We start from the raw sequence: 23,334 nt of genomic DNA, 5'->3' as shown, positions 1-23,334 counted from the left end.
AATTTAACCCTTTTTCCTTGTATCCTCTCCTTTAATTTGAAAGGATTTCTTGATACCTTTTAAAGTTGCCTTATGTAAGTGTTGATTGTAAACTTTTGGTTTTGTATGTTTAGGTCAACCTGAAGAGACCGTGCCCATTTTGGGCTGATGATGGCCATTGTTCTATCAAAGATTGTCATGTAGAGCCTTGTCCTGAGGTATGGATCAAATAATATAAAATAGAAAAAGGTTGGTTAAAAAGTTTGCTAATTTGCAGTGACTAATATTATACTAACAATATTTACTAATGAGAACTTAAATTTAAATAAAAGAGTGACAATAAAATTATTTTCCATTTCAAAAGCAGAAATACAACCAAAGTATTTTAAGGTCTTAGTCATTGTACCAATAAAACAAATTATCTGAAGAATAAGTCTCTTCTAAGCTCTAGCACTGTTTTGGATATAACATGTTGAGAAGGTAAAGGAGCAAGTTAATTATTTAAAAACAAGTTTGCTTTGACCTCTGTAGAAATGATATTTAATTTGTAGATTTTAATCAAGCATAATCATTTCTATGAACAGTGTAAAAACTGTGATTTATTTTTTGTTTTTAGAGCAAAATACCTGTTGGAATTAAGGCTGGGAGCTCTAGTAAAGTAAGTAGTCACTTATTTTCTAAGTTCTTTCTGATATTTTTTTTTTTTTTTTAATCTTAACATTACAGTAGCGTGTGACTTTTTATTACAAACCTTCAGTCTTGGCATAGTGATGAAATTGTTAACATAACTGATCAGTTCCTGTATGTGGCTTTACATTTTTACTTTTATGTATAATAGTGTTTCTGACATAGCTGGTACTGTCATGTCATTCCGAGTCTGTCGTAGCTTGAGAGCTGGTGCAGACTGAATCAGTGAATGACCGGGGACAGCAGTACATGGCCACAGAATGCCTGATGCAAAATTCTTTGTTCATTTCTGAGTACAGGCCACCTTCTATAAAGCCATAGGCTAAGATGCACAGATGCAATAGCAGTGCAGTCTTTTGTAAGAATCATATATAACCACAACCTCTAATACTAAAAGAACCTGAACCATTACATGTAGTTTTGCCATGTCTAATCTTGAGCAGGTCATTAATCTGAAGATGATTTGGTCATTAGTATAAAGATAATTTAGGCTAAAGTGGTCAGTGCAAGCTTAAGTAGTCAGTCTGTGCTGTTGGCTTTTGCTTGCTTCTCTCCAAGCCATCCTTCCTAGATCACCAAGTGATCTTAGCAAAGCCAAAAAAGTCAAGAAGTCAGAGCAGAACCCTCCCCCACTCCCAAATCTCAAACACAGTGCCCAAGAATAAGGATTTTAGCAGTTGATGGGATAATGTGCCCAAATGAGAGATTCTCCTGTTGAATGCCTTGGCTGTGTTGTAGACTCATACTTACTCATGCTTAACTATAACATCTCCATCCTCCCCAGTACTTTCCACCTCACTGGGCAGCCATAGTTGCTGCTTGCCTCACCAGAGTGTAATTCACTGTATCACAAACGACCATTGGCATTGGTTTGGACTTTATGCCTTGAAAGATTGCCAAAGATAGCTGAGAGGAATACTTCACTGTGAATTGATGACTCTGTGTCCTGCTGTCATAAACAGTGCAGGCAAGTCTGTCCAAGCTTTAGCTCAAGAGGAAGTCTTGTGTCCTTTTTATACATGTATTGTTAAGCTCACTCTGAAGTAAAGTGTGCCTCTTCATTTAAAGGTTTCTGGTGATCAGAGAAGAAACATCTTTCTCACTGACCTGAGTTAAATGTCAGTCATTCGCTGTTTCAGCACAAGCACCAGTAGTTGTTCTGGGAAAACTTTGGCACTATCTCTGGGCAGAAGATCTTGAGTTTTAGCTGGATAATCTGTTGCCAGTTCTCTTTTTCATTGACTCTGTTCTCTCCCAAGCTTGATTGTAGAGAAACTGACTTTTGGAATACCGTAATGTCTCCTAAAGAGGCATTTTAAGACTTTAAAGACTCTTTTAGAAAGGATTGTTCTAGTAGGCATTTGAACTTCCTGAATTGATTAATCTTGAGAGCCATAAGAAAGATGTTAATTAGTAGCCAAAGAGTATGCTATTCTTGAGATACTTCACATGAGCATATTGAATTGGACTTCAGAAGTGAAAAATCAGCCGCCTTTTGCTTTCACCACAATAAAGAAACTGGGATATCTTCTTTGGGAAGCTGTCATTTGCTGATAATTTGTTACAGTTGTTTCCTTTGAATTGTCTTGTAGGTTGTTGCAACCAGCTACAGTACTGAAAATTGGGCAATTCTGCACCTTTAATCTGTAGTAGAGGGAAGACACTAATATCTGCTGCTTCTCTGTCAGAAAACAAAATATTTCTGCAGGAAAACTGTCATCAGGACTGACATAAATCTTACCTACACCATTTTCTTACTTATGATTCAGTTGAAGATCTTTCTTGGAGCCAATTAAAAATTGACAATCTCATTTAATATCCCTTCTTCTTTTGAAAGCTCATCTAGCCACGAAGACCAGGGTTACACTTCCACAGCTTCCCCACAGAAGTGTAGTTAACAATAGAGGATCTCAAGGAGGTTGTAGCAAGGTGGGTCTTGGTCTCTTCTGCCAAGTAACTAGCGATAGGATGAGAGGAAATGGCCTCAAGTTGCACCAAGGGAGGTTTAGATTGGACATTAGGAAAAAGTTCTTTACTGAAAGAGCAGTCAGGCCTTGGAACAAGCTGCCCAGGGAAGTGGTTGAGTTACCATCCCTGGAAGTATTTAAAAGACGTGTAGATGAGGCACTTAGGGACGTGGTTTAGTGGGCATGGTGGTGTTGGGTTGACGGTTGGACTCGATGATCTTAGAGGTCTGTCCTGGTTCCAGCTGGGACACGGTTAACTTTCTTCCCAGTAGCTTGGGGGGTGTGCTGGGTTTTGGGTTCGGTGTGAAAGGAGCGTTGATGGCCCATTGATGCTTTGGCTGTTGCTGGGTGATGCTTGCACCCGGAGGGGGGAGCACAGCCGGGGTGGTGGACCCAGCTGGCCAATGGGGTATTCTATACCATGTGACATCATGCTCAGTATAAAAACCAGGTGGGGGGGGGGCTCGCCCCCCGTTCGTGACACGCGGTCGGTGAGCGGTTGCGTTGTGCATTGCCTGTTTTGTGTATTCTGGTATTGTTGTTGTTCTCATTGCTATTATTACTGTTCTACTTAGTTTTATTTCAATTATTAAACTGTTTTTATCTCAACCCGGGAGCTTTCCTACTTGTGCCCTCCCGATTCTCTCCCCCATCCCACCGGGGCGGGGGGTTGATCGAGCGGCTGCGTGGCGTTTATTTTTGCTGGCTGGGGTTAAACCACGACAAGGTCTTTTCCAACCTTAATGATTATATGATTCTATGATTCTTTTTTAATTCTTGGCACCAACGTAAGCATTTTGAAATGGTGTTGGAGAGGCACAAAGTAGTTTCCCTTTCTATAGTCCTGTTTCATTTGAGTGGTGAACACATTTTGGGGGGCTAGACATTAAAGAACTGTCACGACAGCTGCTGTATTAATCACTGAAACAAGGGACAGGATGCAGTAGCTCAAGGTTACAACATTTGACTTAATATTTTACTTCCTGCCCACCTGTTTTCTGTTTTCTTCCAGAAACTGCTCTTGGGAGATCCTACTTTGGCAGGAATAGATACTTTGTCCTGATCTAGTCAGTGGTTACAGAGCACTGATCGGATAGCTGTTGCTGTAAAACACTGGAGAATAGTGAAGCCTGGAAACATGTTTTGAGACTTGAACGTTCATTCTGTTTGAAACCTTAAATTTAGGATTATATTCTTGGCAGTAATTTTTTTCACTTCGGAGTGGGGATTGGTTTGCAACTCTAGACATGTAGAATGTTTACTTCAGCATCTCAGAATGTTATTTCATCAGCAGTATCTGTTCCATTCTAGGTCAGATCCATTCCTTGTTCACATTTTTCCATTTAACATCCATATGATGCTAAAGAATGAGCCACCACATGTGGCAAATCCAAGAAAATTGAGTGAGAAGTTCCTTTTAGAGTAAATATTTGTTATGGGCAAGGCCCCTAACAAGGTTTAAATTATTTGGTGTTTTTTTTTAATCTCCTTCACTACTTTGGTCTTCAGTAGGTTCTGCTATTTTTCCTTGTATTGGTTCTGGCAAACGCATTTTTAAAGCAAGTCTTCTTGCTTACTCATCTGAACAGTTTTAATTAAATCCTTTCTTTTTTGAGAAGTATTGTGGTGGTACTTTGCCTCTGGCAAAAATCTTGACCACAAGTCTGTCCTCAGAAATGAACTATTCTCTTTCTTTTAAAATTTATCAAATTATTATTGTTGCTTGCTATTTCGGAAGGTTGACCAAAGCTTTTAGCTTACGTTTTTATTTTGAGCTGGTTTTGGATAGTAATCCTTCATGTCAATATGTATGTGCCCTGAAGTGAAGCCAGCAGTTTAGTTTTATGTAAGCTATCAGTTACTTAACATTAAATAATTTTCTGTATTTCTTAAGGACTGTGATAAGGTAGAAATCTGTGTAAACCTAAGGCTCAGTCTGCAAAAGAAAACACACACACAGAAAAAAAAACCCAACCCAAAAACCTCACAAAAGAGGAAACTGGGTTTGTTTGTCTTTTAAGAGAGCACTGATACTATCTATTATGTTCCAAAACTGTTAGAAGGGTTTTTTTAGCTTTAAGCTGCCAGACTTAACAAATTCCCTGCTGACATAACCATATTATTGTAGAATAGTGGAGTTTAATCTTTAATTCTTCAAATGTTTTCCTTAGAAGTATTCTCATAGTAAGTCTATTTTAGTGGATTACTTTTTTAAAAATACTGTAGAATCAGAGTTCAGCTTAAATACTTCAATTCTGGCTTTAAAATAATCAAAATTTGAGTTCAGCTTGAAAAGCCTCTCTTCCAGACCTGTGCATGTCTGAAGCATGCTAATGAATTGGGTTAAATGAAACATGAGGGGAAAATGGCCAAAACTGATACACTTTCCTACTGAAATGACCAATGAAACTTGGGGTATGATTATGCTTGCAAAATACAAGGTATGTTTATAGGTATGACACTGCTTGTCTTGCAAAGTCCTTTTACAAGAATGTAAATAAGTATCTGAAACACTTCAGAACTCCATTTAATTTAAAGAAAAAAAAATTAGAAAAGCAAAACAAACAAAAATTGACACATTTAGCTGAATTTTCTGTGGTAGTTAAATCCACAGAGCGAAATTGGCCTTATGAAATTGAGTGAAGAAAAATGGAAATAAGAAATGTTCCAGAATTACTTACTGCTTCTAGAATCTGAGGATTTTCCCTGATACTAGCCAATTCACTGCTAAACGTAGAAATACCTTTCACAGCACCTGTTCTCAGAGAATTTTAGGTAATTCATATGTATATTAAATATGAACTTTGTTACAGTATTCAAAAGCGGCAAATAATTCCAAAGAATTGGAAGACTGCGAGCAAGCTAACAAACTGGGAGCAGTTAACAGTACCTTAAGGTATGCTGTGATTTACAAAAATAGTACAAAAATAGTAACAAAGGAGCATTTCATTTTGTCTGTCTTGGTTTTGCAATGTGCTGGTTTTTGTTCTTCATTCTTTCCATAGCCCATTAGAAAGTAAATGTGAAATGATGCAAGAACATCTGAAGGTAAAGGTGTTAAGTGATAACTAGACTTTCTTTTTTTTCTTTTTTTTCTTTTTTTTAAAAAGTACACTTTGATATTATTTGAAAGAAGTATCTTACAGCATCAAGAGTTGGAGGAAACTTGCAAATAAACCCACCTTTTTTCTACTTTTTACCAGTATCAGTCTTTGTTCTTGATGACTGTGCTGGATTAAGGGATTCTGTCCCTCTGTTACACTGATGTGCCTGTTTGTGATCATTCAGTGAACGAGGTCAGGGAGCTTATGAGTTACTTTTGTTGTTGGCAAAGTTATTTTTAGCTTGGATCAATTCCCTGATCTTGCTTATTGCATAGCACAGTCAAGGTTGGGTGGGAGGAATTCTGCAGGATGGTGTTGCCCCTGAGTAGGGAAGTGTGTGGAACAGCACTTAAAAAAACTTGCATTCTACTAGATTCCCCACTTCTAAAAAGTAGAAATAGAAAAATCAATTCTTCCCTATTGATGGAGTGGTATGGTGTCTTTGGCCACAGATTTCAGCAGTTCTATCTGATAGAGATGTTGAAACTCTTTTCTGTCATCTGACAAAATGGGACTGCCATGAAAAAGCAACTGCTTCTGCCTGGTGTGTGGTGTTTTAAACCAAACTGGGTAGAGCCCTTATCCAAGGTTTTTTTAGGGGAAATAAGAAACTATTAATTCTCTTCCACTCCTGTAGGGCAAAAGAATATGAGACTAAGTACACATATGGAGAGCTAAAGAGAATGCCTTTTGTGAGAGTAGGGTAGACAATTAAAGTTGGTAGAGGGCAGGTAATGGATCCTGCAAGTGCAGGAAGAGTTTGTGCTTTGTAGGCAAACCTCCATGTTCTCTACCTAGCAGTGCATCATCCTCACGGTTTTGGGTTATTTTCCTTTATCAACTGTATCTCTTGTGATTATCAAATCTTGCCTGCAAGTAATTACTGGAGAAGTTCCTTACCTAATGCCAAGTATAAAGTCTCTTATTGTGATTTGGCAGAAGGTTAGAAATGTATCTTGTTATAGAATTGGCTCTGTAGAATTGAGCTAGTACTAATTTGATCAGATGGAGTAGGTTTTTTTCATTATTTCAAGGTGCTTCACTGCACCCTGGAGCAGAGTTCCCAATCTTAACTTTGCTTACGTTTTGCTGTCAGTAGTGTCGCATCGGTAGTTCTGTGCTGCACATATGCGTAGAAGAAAGCATTCAGCTTTTGGTACTGTTTGTGTTTCATAGTGTGGGAACTTCAAAGTACTTGTCTCTCTGGTACAGTACACCTTGAAAAGTGCTAGGGTGAGTGGAATACCATTATTATTTAAAAGGCTTAAGACAAACCGTATTTATAGAGTAATTTAGCTTGGAAGGGGCATTTAGACATCCAGTCTTCCACTAAAAAGCAAAGCTAACTATTGTAGGTCTCATTGAAAGTACAGGTTACGAAAATATGATGATTCCCCCCGCTCCCTGAAGCGACAGCTGCTAAAGTAGTACTTTGAAAAGTATTAAAAATGTATGCTATGAAAGTATTTTACCAAGCTCTTACTGAAGGAAGAGAAGTCACTGCCGCTGCACAGTTTGTTCAAATAACGATGGTGAAATCTTTCTTGCTGTCTAGCATTAAGATGACTTTTTAAAGTATTGTAGTTGATGCTTGCTTGAATCTCTGTGCAGCTAACAAGCGGTAACTCCATGTATTCTCCAGTTTCAGATATAGTAATTCAGAATCCAGTTCCAAGTTAACTGCTATATTGGATTGTGTTTCTTTCGGTAGCTCTTATTGATGTGTTTATTTAAAAGTTTAAAATCAAATGTATTTTTTTCCCCCTCAGTAACCAAAGTAAGGAGGCTTTCATTGACTGGGCAAGATACGATGATTCACAGGATCATTTTTGTGAACTTGATGGTAAAATGTTTAAGCTTTTTCAGAGTGTTTGTTTTATTTGCTGTCTCTTAAAAAACACAAAAGATTATCGTTTCTCTGCAAATAACCATTTTTAAAAAGTTTTAATTTTGTACTAAAGGGAGATGTGACAGTTCATATCATCTTACATGCAAAAAATGCAATTTTTTACATGGAGCATTTGGTAGTCTAAATAGTGCACATTCACTGTTACCTCCTGCTAGTGTAGTGAACGGGAGACTTTTATGGAAGTAAAAAAGAAGGTAAATGGGAGGGGAGTTAGCATATATTTTTTTAAAAAGCTTCTTCTCACAAAAGAGTTGCATCTAGCACAAATATAAGACAAATTACTTGCAGCTGATTCAGTTTCTTACTACTATATTATTTTTGTTGCTATTCTACTGTCTATGCTTGGACTGAGTTTGTTCCTCTTCCAGCCTTGCTATGTTTCCAGATGATCTCTGCACTAAATTCACCCTTATTTGTAAGGACTTTCTTATTGTTAAAACATTAGGATACTAGATTGTGTCTTCCCTCTGCTCCACATATCTGAGTCTTTTTATTTGCTTGTGACATTCAAAGCTCAAAGGAATGTTTTTCAGATAAACATGATAATTGCCAAGTTCAGGAATGACTGCTAAAGGCCTTTTTAATAAATACCTTAGAAGGCTTTCTATGCTAGGAAGACTTAGGGCACAATGCAAGATGTTTTAATCTACCTTTAGGCTAATGTTTGGTGTCACCTGAGAAAGTAGCAGCTGTAATGGGCTTAATAACTGTGGTTCTCTTTCAGCATTTCTGCTGCGTCTTATCTGTGAAAATTTTCTGTGTAAGCTGTTTCTGTAATAAATAGTTGGTGAGCATTACTGTAGATCTGAACTGTTACATGCAATAAGCTGCTGTTGTCTCTACTATCTTCAAGCTGCCTACCTACATTTTTAAGAGGACTCAGTTGGGAAAGGTATAGTTTAGGAGCATTTCTTTTAGAAGTAATACTAACTTAAGTAGTTCCTGATTCTACCTCCATCTCTGCTTACATCATGCCCTGCTGAAGGAGAATGCACTGCCCCCAGCTGTGTTCTTCCAGTGCTTTTATTGCACTGGCTCTGGCGTGCATCTTTCTGCATGGTAAGCTGATTCAGCTTACTTGAATAGCGGGAAAGTAAGTTGACATCTCTCTCCCATCTCCCAAATTGTTGTGATGAACTGGCTTATCAGGTGAGTTTGTGAGCTGGAACAGGGAGAGGTGAGAGATAATAACTACTGGGAGTGACTGGGAGGAGGTAGAAACTCTTGTTCTCTTCCTCTTCTCTCTTCCTGGTGGTGAGAGAGCTCTTAATTCACTCAACTGTAGCACAAAACCATATCACCAGTTTTACTTTTTACTAGCTTTTTGTTGGGCTTAATGATAAACTAGATAAGGGAATTGATCTAGCTGAAAAAACCTTCATAACCCAGGTCAGCTTTCCATCTTTCTGTTGCACTGCCCCACAGACTCAGTTGTATGTGGATAATGAGAAGAAAATGTGGAGACCTGAAGTGACCGGGAAGTGTAGGAACTGCTTAGATTGGCCATGCTGTCAAAGAAATAAATAAAGCTGTAATGTTACTTTGTCTCATCTGGCACTCACTGTGTTGTTGTGCATCTTGTGTCTGTCTCTTTTCTTTGTTTTTGCTACTGCTGCTGAAGTGATGCTTAACTGCTCATGCAGAATCATCTCTTCTTTTTAGAGCAGTTTTCACTCTCTGTTTCTGTGGCTTTTTTCGACATCTGAGGAGATACTCAGTGGCACTGCTTGGCCTATTCCTATGAATAAGGCTCTGGACTACTGGCTTGTATTGTATGTGGGCTTTTTTAAGCATGAGTTGCTCCTGACCTAGAATTTCAAAGAGGAGGAATTCTTCCTGCTTTTTACTGGTTGTAGCTCAAAACTTAAGTTTCTATTCGTACAGAGTTTAAACAGAGAGAGTATTGTTTCACAATTTTCATTGGATATGTTGCCTGAATTTGTAGTGAACTTTAGAGATGAGGGTATAACTTGTTGAAATGCTGCTTAAATAACATGTTTCTTGCCATAACCAACGGAGCATTCTGCAATATGCTGAAAGTTTGTTCAATTAAGCAATGTGATCCAGACTTTCTGCCAGTATACAAGGGTATCTGGGGAAAAAAGGGATTTAGCTAATACATATACAATATATACCAACTACAAGATGCACTTCTTTCACCTTGTCTTTATTAAGAAGCCCCTGTAGCAGTATACCCATTTCAAAAAAGCAACCCCCCCAACCAAATACTGCTGGACAAATAAGCCCTGAATTTGAAGCCCATTTAAAACAAAACACTGTTTATATCTTTGCATAGGGTGAGAGAACACATTGCATGACAAATGTTTATGGTGGAGTTGAAGAAGCCACATAGAAGGCGTTCAGACGTTGTAGAAATTATGGCCACACAAGAGACTTTGGAATAATTTATATACTTTTGAGCTTTCTATTTAGTATGTATATTGCTGTATTTTTATGTACAAGGCATTTACAATCCCAACTGGAAGACAGAATAGTATTATATGAGATGTCTTATTTATATTTAATTCTGTGTGACTTTTTAAAAATTAAATCTTTTTTAACTGATCAGTTAGAATGTGTAACAAAAGGTTTCCTATTTAGATGAGAGATCTCCAGATGCACAGTATGTGGATTTGCTACTGAATCCAGAACGTTACACTGGATACAAGGGGCCTTCTGCTTGGAGAGTGTGGAACAGCATCTACGAAGAAAACTGCTTCAAGTAATTGGGAGGGAGAGGAAGCCTATTTCTTATACTTGCGCTTCAATTTAGCTTAAACCTGATTTTTGTGTTTTCTAACTTATGTTCTAGGCCTCGATCTGTCTATCGTCCTTTAAATCCACTGGCGCCTAGTAGGGGTGGGTCTTGCCTGTTTTATTTTCTAATGCAGTTCTTCTAACATAGTGACTATTGCAGTACAAGTGATACAAATAGTAATCTTCAGTCTGTAGGTGTGCTTTCTGCTTTTTTAATTTCCTCTGTAGAAGTAGCCATCCATTTTCAATATTTAGACTAAGGTTTGTGATACTTGATTACATATATGCTTAATCTTATGCATATGAATAGGCTTATTAATGTCAGGGGAGCTAACGTGAAAACTAAAGTAAATCTCAAACTGTTTAGTAAATGTTACAGTAATTTTCCAATGTGGATGGGAAGGAGTTAAAGTTCAACAAAAATTTCAGCACTCTTGTATTCTTCTCTTGTTGTTTTTTCCTAGAGCATTTAATTTAATCGCTTTAGCTCATAGTCATCCTAGTGTAATGTAGCTGTACATTTTCCATCCATAATGTTTAGTGTATTACAAATGTACAAATAATTGCATTATTTGAAGAAAGAGTGGATACTTAGGAAGGCTTAGATATCTGCAAGAATGTTTTAAAAAAAAAAAAATTATGCCAATGACGTAGATTTTAAGTTTTCAAATTTAAATTGAAAACTATAACCTGGTATTCCAAAGGAATCGGCTTTCCCCTGTCAGTGTGTCTCATTTTCCTTAAAAATTAACTATTAGCCAATAGATTGAGTTACAAAACATCACCACACATTAGAAAATCAAGATAGCTTTTAGTAATTATAAATATTGAGATAATATATTGCTGGTATACACAAATAAAAAGAATTGTAAGAGCAGTTTAACTCAGGGATCAGAATTTCAGAAACACTGGTCAGATTGTTGAATAATGTGAACTGAAGAAGACGATTTCCTAACCATCTTTCTGAAGCTAAAACATAGCTTTCAAGAATATGTAAATCAGCTGCTACTAAGATTTCAAATTCTTAGTGACTTTCATTATTATAATGTGTTTAGTCTCAGGTGGTCTTGAGGAGGAGGAAGAAGATGGAAAGTAGCCTATTTTTTTGTAGATTAAATAAGGTTTCTTGCACTTTCTCAGTGTTTGTAGTAAAGCCTGTGTTCATTACTGCTTTGCTGTGGAAATTATCTTTTTAATGCTTATGGATTTGTTTTGTTTTGTTTTTTTTCCCTAAGGAGGAGATGATGGTAAGTCATCTTATTTTGCTTGACTTGCAGAAATGAAGTAAGCATTAAAGAGTTTTGGACATCTGATTTATTCACTTTATTGCTATTATATTAGAGGGCAGGAAAGTTATGTTTTTATGCAGATGATTGATCAGAAAATGTTTTTATTGGGATAATTTGGAGTAGGGGGAAGGAGTGGATAAGAGCAAAATACAGTTCAATTGTTGGTTCTTATCCTTGTAACAGAATATGAGTTGCGATAATGTTATTAGCGAGATAACTGGAGATGCATAAATTAAAGCATTCTTGGGTCTCCTCCAGAGCCCCATTGATACCGGTGTCAGATCCCTTAACAGAAGAGGGACAGTTTTTTGTGTACTTTCTTGAATGTCCTTGATTTTGGGAGGGTGGGGAGAGAGTGGGGAGAAAAAGCATTTGGTCTGTTTACAGTGAAACAGACTTTAGGATTTTTCAGTCAACTGAAAGCTCTCAGGCAAAAGATCTAAGCCGAGAGGAAACCTTCAGACAGTTAGCAGTCAAAGATAGTTAGCAGTCAAGTTAGCAGACAGTTAGCAGTCAAAGCCTATCAGATATAATTACACTCCTCCGTCATGTCTTTCACCACTAGTGCATATAATCAGGCTTGCACTTCCATACACTTCTGAATGCCTTGACTAGTAGCTTAGTCATGCTTGTTCTTGTATTCCTCCTATTCTGACCCCAACAGATTTAAACTAACCTCAAAGTTCAGCCACTTCAGTGCCTATTCTCACTTTAATAGCTAAATTGTTTAGATGTCCAGATGTTAGTATGCATAGTAATATAAAGATACTGTAATGTTGAAAATGAATACTCTTCATTTAACTATATACTTTGTATTTACAGGAGAATCTTTCTACACATGGCTAGAAGGTAAAAGTTCTTGGACGGGTTAATATAATGTTAAATTCACTAGAAGAAACACTGTAGTATTTTTTTCATCTCAAATATTTTTCATAGTGTAGGCTTTTTAATAAATTGTGCAGAACTTCTGAGTGTCATTCAAAGAATATTTTTTTTTTGAGGGTCTTTGGAAATCTTCTCATTCACTTAGATGGTATACGCCATCTAAGGGGAGTTCACTTCAATACCAGTTACTTTGAATTTTCTGCTCATTCTGCTCTGTCCCTGCATTTAAGTAGGGACATTATTATTAGTAACATTGCTAGGGGTTTTTATTTGAAAACAGCTTTAAAAAACATCAAAGTTTTTGGTGGTTCTGTTCCCAGTACATAAACTAACATAAGTATAATGTGTGTTCAGAAGGCAAAGCAATTTGCTTTTTATTCATATTTAAATGGAAATTATTATTACAGTGGTAGCAATCAAAATTGCATTTTGGAGGTGTGCAGAAAAGTAAATGAGTTAAATGTACTTAATTTTAAACTTAGTTCATTCTGTCTTTCATAATCCTTTACTTGTCTAGTTGGAAATCTCTAACTGGTGCTATTGTAGGAAAGCATACAAATTTCCATGCTTTTTAAATTGTGATGTCTGTAAATGAGGCCATATCTCAGCCTCACAGATAGGCTTCACCATCAACTCTTCCTGCTTCTGTTTGTGGAGATTGGAGTGGCAGGGAAGTCAGCCAAACATATCTTTGAGAAAGGAACAAACTCCTAAGTTCCAAGTGTAGGCTCTTTCTCTGGGTCTAAGTGGTGTCATAAGTAATTTCTGCATTTAAATTATATTTTGGCCACCCAGTGCCATTGTGTTTCTGTTTATGCTATAGAAGTCTGTATCCATCAAAGTCATATTTTTCAAGGTTTTGCTCTGTGCATTTAAATTCAGTGAATTTACATTAGAGCTTGGAAGAAATATTTTTGCTGTTTTCCAATGCCATAAGGTTTTCTGGGGTTTTTGATGGTTTTTCTGTAAGGTCACTACTAATTCAGTGGTAGCTTTAATTCTGATTAGGATGGGTCACAGTATAGTTCTGGTTTCCAGACTGTCAAAATTCAAGACTATTTCAAATCTGTTGCTCAAACAATGTAAGCATCTTATTTTTGTGTGGCAATTTATTTGTCTGTACTAATTGACCAGATACTTATTTGACTGTATTTATTAGAACACTAAAATACTAAGTAAGAAATGTCAAACTTCAATCTTAGTACTTCTTTATATAAAAAATAAGAAGTAAAGTTTTCCTATGATGGATATAAGGGCTTATTAACAATGCTGAAGAACTGTAATTGTAACTCTTGAAAGCTAAACGATGCAGACTTGCATCACTGAAATGTCAAGGTATATTCATTTTAATACATTATTTCCAGTATCTACTTTGGGGTCTGTTTATCTTTTTTCCTGGACAGGTCTTTGCCTTGAGAAAAGAGTGTTTTATAAACTCATTTCTGGACTTCATGCTAGCATCAACTTGCATCTGTGTGCAAATTATCTTCTTGAAGGTAATTTAAGTCTAGGTAAAATTGCTGAATGGAATTCTACACTATCTGTAACATGTATTTGTTTTTTTCTGAAAATTTTTGATGTATACTTAGTTGTTTTCTTTTTCTAAATATATGTGTTTTACTCTCCCTGCCCTTTTTTTTTTCCTCTGTGTAGAAACCTGGGGGAAGCCTCGCTGGGGACCAAATGTGAAAGAGTTCACTCACCGCTTTGACCCTATTGAAACAAAAGGAGAAGGACCAAGGAGGCTCAAAAATTTGTATTTCTTATATTTGATAGAGCTGCGTGCTTTGTCAAAGGTTGCACCGTACTTTGAGCGTTCAGTTGTTGATCTTTACACAGGAAATGGCCATGAGGATGCTGAATCTAAAGCTCTCTTACTAGATATCTTCAGGGATACAAAGTAAGGCATAGCATTCTTTTTTATCAATAGTTTGAAATTCTCAGTTATATTCGCAAGTGTGAATAGATGACTTCTTGATAGGATAGGACAAGAAGGAGAGAGGAATGAAGAAATAAAATTAAGTAATGGGAGAGAACAAAAGGAATTTGTACATTTGATGGGAAGAGACGAATATTTTTGAGGTTTGAATATACCAATCTTTAAAAAACAAAACCCCCACAAAAAACCAAAAAATAACAAAAAAACCCACCCCCACAACACCCTGGGCTACTCCCTATTTGTTGCTTTTTCTGATTCTTCAGTATAAGATGCACATGATTTATTTTGAAAGGGAGAATAGTACATGTAGTTTTTTAAGGATGCAGTGAGTTAATCCAGCTTTTATCATAGACTCAACCTCTGGGGTTTTAGCCAACCCTTCTTCCTTCTGTTTAGTCTGTAAGGTTCTTTAGGTCCAATTCCTTTGCTCACCTTCTCGCTAATTTTTGTGATTGTTAATGTGTGGCTTCATTGCTGTCCCTAATCATAATCTTGCTAGGTATTTGAGATGTGGTCAGACAATGATCAACTGAAAGAGAAACATTAAGACTATTTCAATGTATATTAGAAAGAAATCTTGATCAGTGGAAATGGAGTGAAAAAAATTCTCACAAAACTGTAAATAACAGATTTCAAGTTACAGTGATTGAATAGTAAAACTGATACCATTCAGTAAATTTTTAAGAGCTATTCTGCAAAGACTAGGAACTCTGAAAAGTATTTTACGCTGATGGCAACAACTGCTCACCAAGCTTGATTGAACACTAGTTTATGCCAGCATTTGGGTTTTTTTGCATTTTGTCTTTATTAGGTCCTTCCATATGCACTTTGATGAAAAGTCCATGTTTGCTGGAGATAAAAAAGGAGCCAAGTCATTAAAGGTAAAGCTAGTTTGCTGAATGCCATCCAAAATATCCATTTTGGAATTAAGTTGTATAATTTTAGAAAACCTCTCTACCTACCAGAAGCATAATACCGAGAGTAGAAAAGACAGGGGTAAAAACTTAGAGTTGTATCTGAGGCCTCTTAATCTACTTTGTAGTAAATGAATGCAAGGTGTTATCCTGAGCCAAGCAGACTGAAATCTCTGGTTTAGTGCCTTGGGTCTGCCATCAAGACTGTGGTGAGGCAGATGAGTTGAATTGCTATTAGCAGTAGACGCAATGGTGTTTTTTAAATAGAGTATCTATTTCACATAAGCATCTGAAAAAGAAAACCTCCAGTGATGTTTGCTTAAAAAACAGATGCCTTATATAGTATAATATAGTACAATATAATGTAATACAATATTATACTTAACATTAGAAAAGCATAGTTCCTAGACATGGGAACCTAATGTGAGTGCTGTTACTACCTAGCAACTTCTAGTGTTAACATGCTAGTGTTCAGATTGGTATGCACTACAATTCCACAGCTGTAGTGTGGCTCGGCAATAAAGGTCTGTTTTAATACTTATTAACACTTTTAATACTTATTTCAGTAGTAGTATGGAATTTCATCAGCATTAGAAAGAACGCTATTAGAAAGGTGCCAGTAGTTCATCAGCCCAGCTAGTGTCTTTCTGACCTTGAAATTTAATTGTGATCGTCTTAATTAGTTCTGTGCTGTGCTTGCTTCCACTCTGATTGAAGCTGCAAAGCAACAACCTACCCATAGCTTTGGACAGGAAATGTCTTTTGTGAATTGTAACTTGTTTGCCTGTTTGTCAAAAAGGTAGGTTGGTTCAAAAGGGAGTTGAATAATGGGAGAAAAATTGGTCAGGGGCACAGATACAGTACTTACAGCTCAGAAAATTTTGAGCAAGTTGCTAGAAACTCAGTGTACAGAATCCAAGTGTTACCCTGCATGTCCTGTATTTTGGTTTTTTTTTTTTTTGAGGAATTAGCTATTAGCAGTGGCTTGGAAACAAGATTCTGGGTTTACGTGGACCTTTGTTATGGCCTGACCACATATGGTAGTGGTTTTGTTCAGTTTTAGTAATAAAGAATTGATATTCTGCTGGTACTAGATTAATTAACCTTCTGTTTTTGTAAAGCTAAGAGGTACTTCAAGTTAATGTTTTTTATTTTGCTTTTAACTGATAGGAAGAATTCAGATTGCATTTCAAGAACATATCCCGCATAATGGATTGTGTTGGATGTGATAAATGTAGGCTGTGGGGCAAACTGCAGGTATAGTTTATTTTATGTGTGTGTGTGGCGCGGGGGGGAAGGTCAGAAGATAAGTATCTCAGTTTGGCAGGATGCCTCTTACTTTAGCATTCAGACTTTCTGCACATGGTTGGTCTTTGATATCCTTTCTATATATTAAAAATAGACATATGTTTAGTTCACTGTTAAACAATTTAAAAAAAAAAATTGTTTAAAAAATGTTTATTTTGTTTAGTCAACAGCAGTTTAGTTTACTAAAAGGTCTAGTTTGTATTCTCCGAAAAAAATTTATTTAAAGCAGATGCTTCACAGCAAAGTCTTACTGGCAGTCAATATCTTATCTGTATTCAGTCATCAGATGAGCCTTGTAGAATCACCTATGGGAAGCCTTCCTGGAAATACAACACTTGCTTAATTGTTAGAAAATTCAGCATGAGACTTAACTCCACAAATTGAGGCATAAGAAAAAGAAGTAATTCAGATTTTCACAGTTTATGCAGAAGGCAGCAAATGAATGCAAAGGTGCACAGTAAAGCTGAAAGTTGAAAAGCAGAATTTCAGTTTCTGGACACGTGTTTTTTTGGGGTTTTTGTTTTTGTTTTTTTTACTGAGAACAAGATTTTAAACCTCAAGACTAATGTTAAGTCCAGACTAAGAATAGTTGTTACTTTGGGGTGCCTACTGTACTATACTGCTGTATAGCATTAAGCTTATCAAAGTTCAGTTTTCAAAGAAATTTATAACATCAAAAATTTGGTGGTCTCTGCTGAATTTCTGGAGTTCTGCCTACTCTGTCCTAGTTAATACTTCTGATCTATTACTGTTTTCTCCTTCTCACACAAAATGAAATAGGGCCAGATTTCCTGACCTATAAAATTCTCCTGCAGCCAGCCTCAACCACTTTTTGTCAAAATCCAGTGGTTGTTTCTGTAGCCCGATTAAAAGGGGAAATAAGAATAGCTGCTTCTGTTCTATTTCTGTATAGAAAATAGGGATTGAAACTGAAACTGCAATGTCTGCCACTGGGTCTGGAGGTGGTAAAAGCAGAAGTGTTGTGATACCTCATAGTAAAACCTAGTTTGACTTGGAAGGGGGAGGGGAGAAGAAAAGGGGAGATCTGATCCAACAGCTCCTGCAGCAGTGGGGCATGTGTAAGGTAAGGGGCGGGAGGGAGCTGGAAGTATTCTAACAGGCATATTTTTATGTCCATCTGCTGTGGCAGAGAAGAAGAGAGATGGGAAATGAAGGAGTGATCTTACTGATGTTAAAACATTGGACTTTTCTTGTAGACTCAAGGCTTAGGAACTGCTCTGAAGATCTTGTTTTCTGAGAAAGAAATACAGAACCTTCCTGAGAATAGCCCATCAAAAGGTTTTCAACTCACACGTCAAGAAATAGTTGCTCTTGTAAATGCCTTTGGAAGGTAAGTTTTTATCATTTGTATAGTAGAAAACCAGTAAAACTTCAGTGTCAACACTCAAGGTCTGTGGAAAGATGCTGTTGTACACGTAGCTGTAGCTTTTAAAGGCTGAATTATTATCAGTGATGAACTTAATGCCATCAAACTGAGCATGTGGAGTGCTGATTATTAGCCTTGGTCATCACTGTGGGTTGGGATTCAATTCATCTCTTTATCTCAAATCTCATAAATTCCATCTCGTGAAAGCTGGATTTAAGTCTCAAACAGTCTTAAGCATTAGACTTTGGGTATGTCTCCTCAGTTTTGGACACTGAGTAGAGCTGTTCCACATTTTTTTGTTTAATTTCCGTTTTAACTGTGTGTACGTCAAAAGTAGTGAAAGGGAAGAAAAATACTTGGAGATTTTTTTAACGCTGTCATTTAGCCCTTACGCTTTTGTATTTTTGTGTATGATGTGATTTTTTTTTTAAAAAAACTTCAGTTTTGTTTATTTTTTTGAAAACAGCAAAAATTTACCCCATTCAAGTGATGAAATAAATAATTTCAACAGCTTCAGAAGATGTGTAAAACTTGCTTTGTTCGTCATACTAGTTCTTTAGATCTTGAATATAACAATCTAGTCCTGTTTAAAATAATGTAGTTAAAGATTATTACCTCTGCTTAGAGATTTTTATAGATGTTCAATGAAGTCGGGAAAATTTAAAATGTATCTAAACGTTAATCCCTGTACTATAGTATGTAAATAAAATGGAGAGTCAGATAGTAGATCTTTTGAGGGAAAATAGTATCTTAGTTAATCTTTGGAACGGAACTGTGTTAAAAAAAAAACACCGAACAAAAAACCCCCATGGAAGATGATGATTTGCACTTCTCTTTCGCAGTTGACTTACTAACACTTACGGGGTTTTTGTTTTACAGGCTTTCCACAAGTATAAGAGAGTTGCAGAATTTTAAAGTTTTATTACAACAAACTAGGTAATGAAGGCCTTTGCACAACCCATTAGTGAAGACCATTTACATGACTGCATTGAGCAGAAGGAACTGATCCTTACAGGACTCACATGAACTGATAAAATGTAAAATCAAATACCAACTTGAATATTTATGTTTAAACTAGGAATGGTTATTAATTAGAAAAGATATTTATGAATGAAATCTATAGTTTTTAAATGTGTAAATTATGCTGATCTGTTTATATTTTAAGTTCTCTGCTCACAGTTCTATTGTACTGAAACTTCATAGATTTTCTTTATTTCCTTGTCTTTTTGAGACAGTTGTTTTATATGGAAACATATGTACCTCCACTCTGACTTAGCCTGTCCTGAGAGAGGTGGTTCACCTCTCGCCTCTCCCCAGTACTGAGCTTCAGTATATTCTGAGGATTGGGTATGCTGATTCTGGCTGTCTAACAGGGAAAAATAAAAAAAAAAAAAAGAAAAAAGAAAAACCCACCCCAGAAAAGGAAATAAGGCTCTTGTTGAGCACTGACTTCTCACTGTAATAATGAAACTTACTTAAAAATAGGAAATTTACTGAGCAGAAAATTGTATTTCATACTGAGCTCCTTTGCATCATGTGGATATCAACATTTTTTTCCTTATGTGCTGCTTTTCAGAATTCCTTTTTTCTTTAAAATAACTACCTTGTCTCTGGTGCAGCACAATTGGAAGTGACTTTTCTGCAGCCCCTTGGCTACCTGCATTTGCTTGGGGGTGGGGGTAAGGGCAGGGGGAGACGGTTAGTGGAGTGCTGCTAGCTGAAAAGCCTCTGTCAATCAAATTCGCATCTAGCCCATTTTATTTTCTAGATTGTAATCACAAGTTCAGTTTCCAGAAATTGTCTTTTTAATGTCTAAAATGTTAAAATAGCACACTTGAATCTTTGAGCCGTGGAAATGGATTTGCTTTTTTTGGGTTATGTTTTAGTGCTATGTTAAAAGGTCAGTGCAAAAAGTAAGAACTTGTTTTTGTGGTCACTTTTAAGAAAAGATGCTTTTTAAAAATCATAATCACACTGACATTTAATACCGCATACTCTATCTATGCAATCCCTAACTGTATCTTCTTTAAAAGGATATTCAGCATAATAAAACGGGTATGTTAATAACATAACTTTCATAAAATAAGAAATTACTCGTGTATCGTTATCCACAAATGTCAATGATAACTTACCATTGTCCAAAACAGAATTCAGAAACAGCACTACTGATTCGTAGCAACCAAATATTGGTTTAAATTTAAAATGAAGTAATAATTTTTTTTAAACCAGCATGTTTCAAAGTGAAGTTAGGAGTTATGAATGTAGGAAGTGCTGGTACAGTGTAGATACATCTCTTGTTTTTAAAAACAAGTCTTCACAAAATAAAGTGCTCTTAAACATTTTTTCACCCTACCAGATATTTAGCGACCTGTTTATATAATTGATTGTAACTGTATTGGCTTCCATAATGTGGTCCTTCACAGCTGAGATTTTCTGAAAGCTGGAATACATTCTGTCCTTTGTTTCCAGACTAGCCTCAAATTTCTACATGACTGGAAATGAGAGACTATCCCGCTTACACTTGCTATTATAAAAAATACTGTTGCTCAAGAAAGTAAACCTTCTTGAGTCAAACTGGGATAAGTTAAATGACAGAAAAAAAAAAAAAGAGGGGGAAAAAACCGAACCACAAACCACCTGCACAAAGTTTTGGTGATAGTTGCACGAATTGGCAATAAACTGGTATCCAGTCGTAAGTTCCTGTTTAAGTCAGTAGATAATTTAACGTGGTGTTAGAGAAGGCTGATGCCAGTCTGGGGATGTTACGTTCTTACCCAGCAGCTTCTCTTGCTTGTGGGCACCCATGTCTGAGCAAGTCACCACAGGCTTCTTTTTTCTAGTTAATGGAGAAGGGCAGGTGATTTCTAGGTGGATTCATCTGGCCTATTCCAAGCTCTGTGTGATAATGCTCTAGGATGCAGTGATTTGCATCCTCGAGTTTACTTTTCTCCATTAAACTGAAGTGGGAATCCAGGTAACTTAGCTGAGATGTGAACAGCTGTGTTTGGTAAATGAGTTACACCCTGAATATCTAAGTCTTCTGAGTAATTGTATATATTGAAAGTGTGTGTTTTTCAGTTGGCCATTAATTCCTTGCCTTTTGAATTGACCCGCAAGGGCTAGAAACTGTAGGCTCACTTGTGTGAAGAATGCTGTGTAGCTGGGATTTATCTGTATTATTATATATTATAGTGCCTAAAGCTTTAGGCAGGATTTCCTAGTTGAAAATAAATTGTGTTGTCTGTGCTGCCCCAGGAAGGACCTGAGTCTCAGAATTGTTTCTTCCCTTTTTCCCCTTGCTTTATGGGGAAAGTGAATTGCTTCCAACCTTCTTCTGGGGATGCAACTTGCTATTTTTCTTTTTTTCCACTGTGCCTGGCTAAAATCTACGGACACTGAAGCAGTATCACACACTAGCGTCACGCACTTGCTCATGGGACAGGTGAGGGATTCAGGCATGCAGATCCTGGACACCTGCTCCTTGCAACCCTCCTTGGCCCAATGCAGGCAAGGTTAATACTGTTGGGTAAGGACATAAAGAGATGGGAAGTTTTTCTTCTTTTCCTTTGTGTCATGAAAACGCAGGAATGCAACCAAACAGCAGATTCTGTGTACAGGGAACTTCTGTTGCATTTGAAGGTACATCTCGCTTGGTGATCAAATACGGAAGGCATTTCACTTCACTGTCTTTGTAGAAATAGGACATAAGATTTTTCCTGTTACAAATCTAGTTGAAATAATTTTCCTGTCACCATCTTTTTTACTGTATTTGATGTACATTCTGTGACTATGCTGCCTATGAAGTTTTGCCATGTGAGTCAGGTGACTTAGTTCTTTATATGTTAAATTAAATTTTAGAAATTTACAGATCTCTTTTTATACTAAAGAATAAGGTTAGAGACACTGTACATGGCCGGTAAACTATTTTAAATTCCAGCTCCCTGTTGGAGATCAGCTTGTCAACATTGTCTGCCATTCATTTCAGCGTAAAAGTACATTTTCTTGTACAAATGACACAATGATTGTAATCCCAGAAGTAGTGAGAAGACAAAGACAAAAATGTTTCATTTTTCCCAAGTCATGAAGACTTACACGAAATGGTGAAAAAGACTTGGTGCAAACTGCATAGGTAAAATGTAGGGCGCTGTTGCTGAACAACTTGCTCTTCAGTGCCTGAGGAGGAAGGTGAGAATATGGATTTAAAACAGTAAAACATAGAGACTTGTGTAAGCTGGAATAACAAAAGTATTTTCCTACTTCAGCTGATGATTTGTGCTGTATGTCATTGTATGTGCATGAAATACACTGTGCCACACTTTCCTGAGTTGTGTTTTGATGGTTGGGTTGCCTTTATCTGACCTTGCTTTGTGCTTTTCTGGGAAATGACCTGTAATATGTTGTAAATAATCTAGATGCTTATGTTTATAAAGTAGCAATCAGCAATTCATCACTTTACAATTCCTCCATATAGCTAGCCTATTAAAATGTAATATTTATTAAAATCAAAATCAATGTTGGAACTGCTTACTGAAATCTAAACACTTCTGAATCTTTGCTATGTTTGAATCTATGAAATGCGAATTAAAGTATTTTCTGCTACAACTTATTTTTGTGAATGTAATTTTTGGGTTTTCATTTGAAAATTTTTTTTACTTTTCATTTACCTTTCAGCTACACTTGGTAGAAATTAGGTAACTTAAATTATTTACATGTCATTTACGGTCGTTTAAGCTTAAGAAGATGAGCAGGCTTTCGTTCTCACTTTAATTCTGTTCAAAAGACGAATGTAACCCATGTACCTGTTGCTGTTTACAGTGCATTGTAGTGTGTCATCAGAAATTCATGTGGTAGAATTAAAATATGTTTCTGTATGAACATGGCCAAATTTAGCCACTGTTTAAGTCCAATTGTTTTAAGAGGCAAAAAGGCTTCTTTTGAAATGAACTTCAGTCCGTTCTGTCCCTTTCTCAGAATAGCTTATAAAATCAATTTTGTAAATATTTTTTCTGGTTGGTTTACCCAGTGGGGCTCTTCATGTGAAATTATTTCCCCTAAAGGGTTTCTGCAGTTTTCTGTTTCATTCCACGTATGCATTTTTAACAAATCATCTTACTAAAAATTTGATACACATATTTCATCCTCAGTTTAGGTGGGTAAGTGCCTGTTACACAGGTGATGATAATTAGAGTGATTTAATTTAAATTTAAGA

General features: G+C 36.5%; 1 protein-coding gene across 4 annotated transcripts in view; it reads left to right on the top strand.

Moving 5' to 3' along the window:
- Positions 1-22,731, top strand: part of ERO1B (endoplasmic reticulum oxidoreductase 1 beta) — a 33,199-nt gene extending 10,468 nt beyond the window's left edge. For 2 of the 4 annotated variants that reach the window (XM_075146508.1, XM_075146505.1), the window contains 14 exons: positions 114-197; positions 596-637; positions 5,447-5,529; positions 7,507-7,580; positions 10,248-10,368; positions 10,459-10,505; positions 11,639-11,650; positions 12,515-12,541; positions 13,981-14,073; positions 14,231-14,477; positions 15,328-15,397; positions 16,601-16,687; positions 17,956-18,089; positions 19,005-22,731. In XM_075146508.1, coding sequence (XP_075002609.1) covers positions 114-197; positions 596-637; positions 5,447-5,529; positions 7,507-7,580; positions 10,248-10,368; positions 10,459-10,505; positions 11,639-11,650; positions 12,515-12,541; positions 13,981-14,073; positions 14,231-14,477; positions 15,328-15,397; positions 16,601-16,687; positions 17,956-18,089; positions 19,005-19,065 — 1,182 coding nt within the window. In that variant the 3' untranslated portion in view covers positions 19,066-22,731. The remainder of the gene's footprint in view (positions 1-113; positions 198-595; positions 638-5,446; positions 5,530-7,506; positions 7,581-10,247; positions 10,369-10,458; positions 10,506-11,638; positions 11,651-12,514; positions 12,542-13,980; positions 14,074-14,230; positions 14,478-15,327; positions 15,398-16,600; positions 16,688-17,955; positions 18,090-19,004) is intronic. The other 2 variants (XM_075146506.1, XM_075146507.1) reach the window with 2 other exon arrangements.
- The last annotated feature ends 603 nt before the right edge of the window (positions 22,732-23,334 follow it).

Source organism: Calonectris borealis, chromosome 3, assembly GCF_964195595.1.
Source record: "Calonectris borealis chromosome 3, bCalBor7.hap1.2, whole genome shotgun sequence".
Lineage (NCBI taxonomy): Eukaryota > Metazoa > Chordata > Aves > Procellariiformes > Procellariidae > Calonectris > Calonectris borealis.
This window is presented reverse-complemented; position numbering and strand designations above follow the sequence as displayed.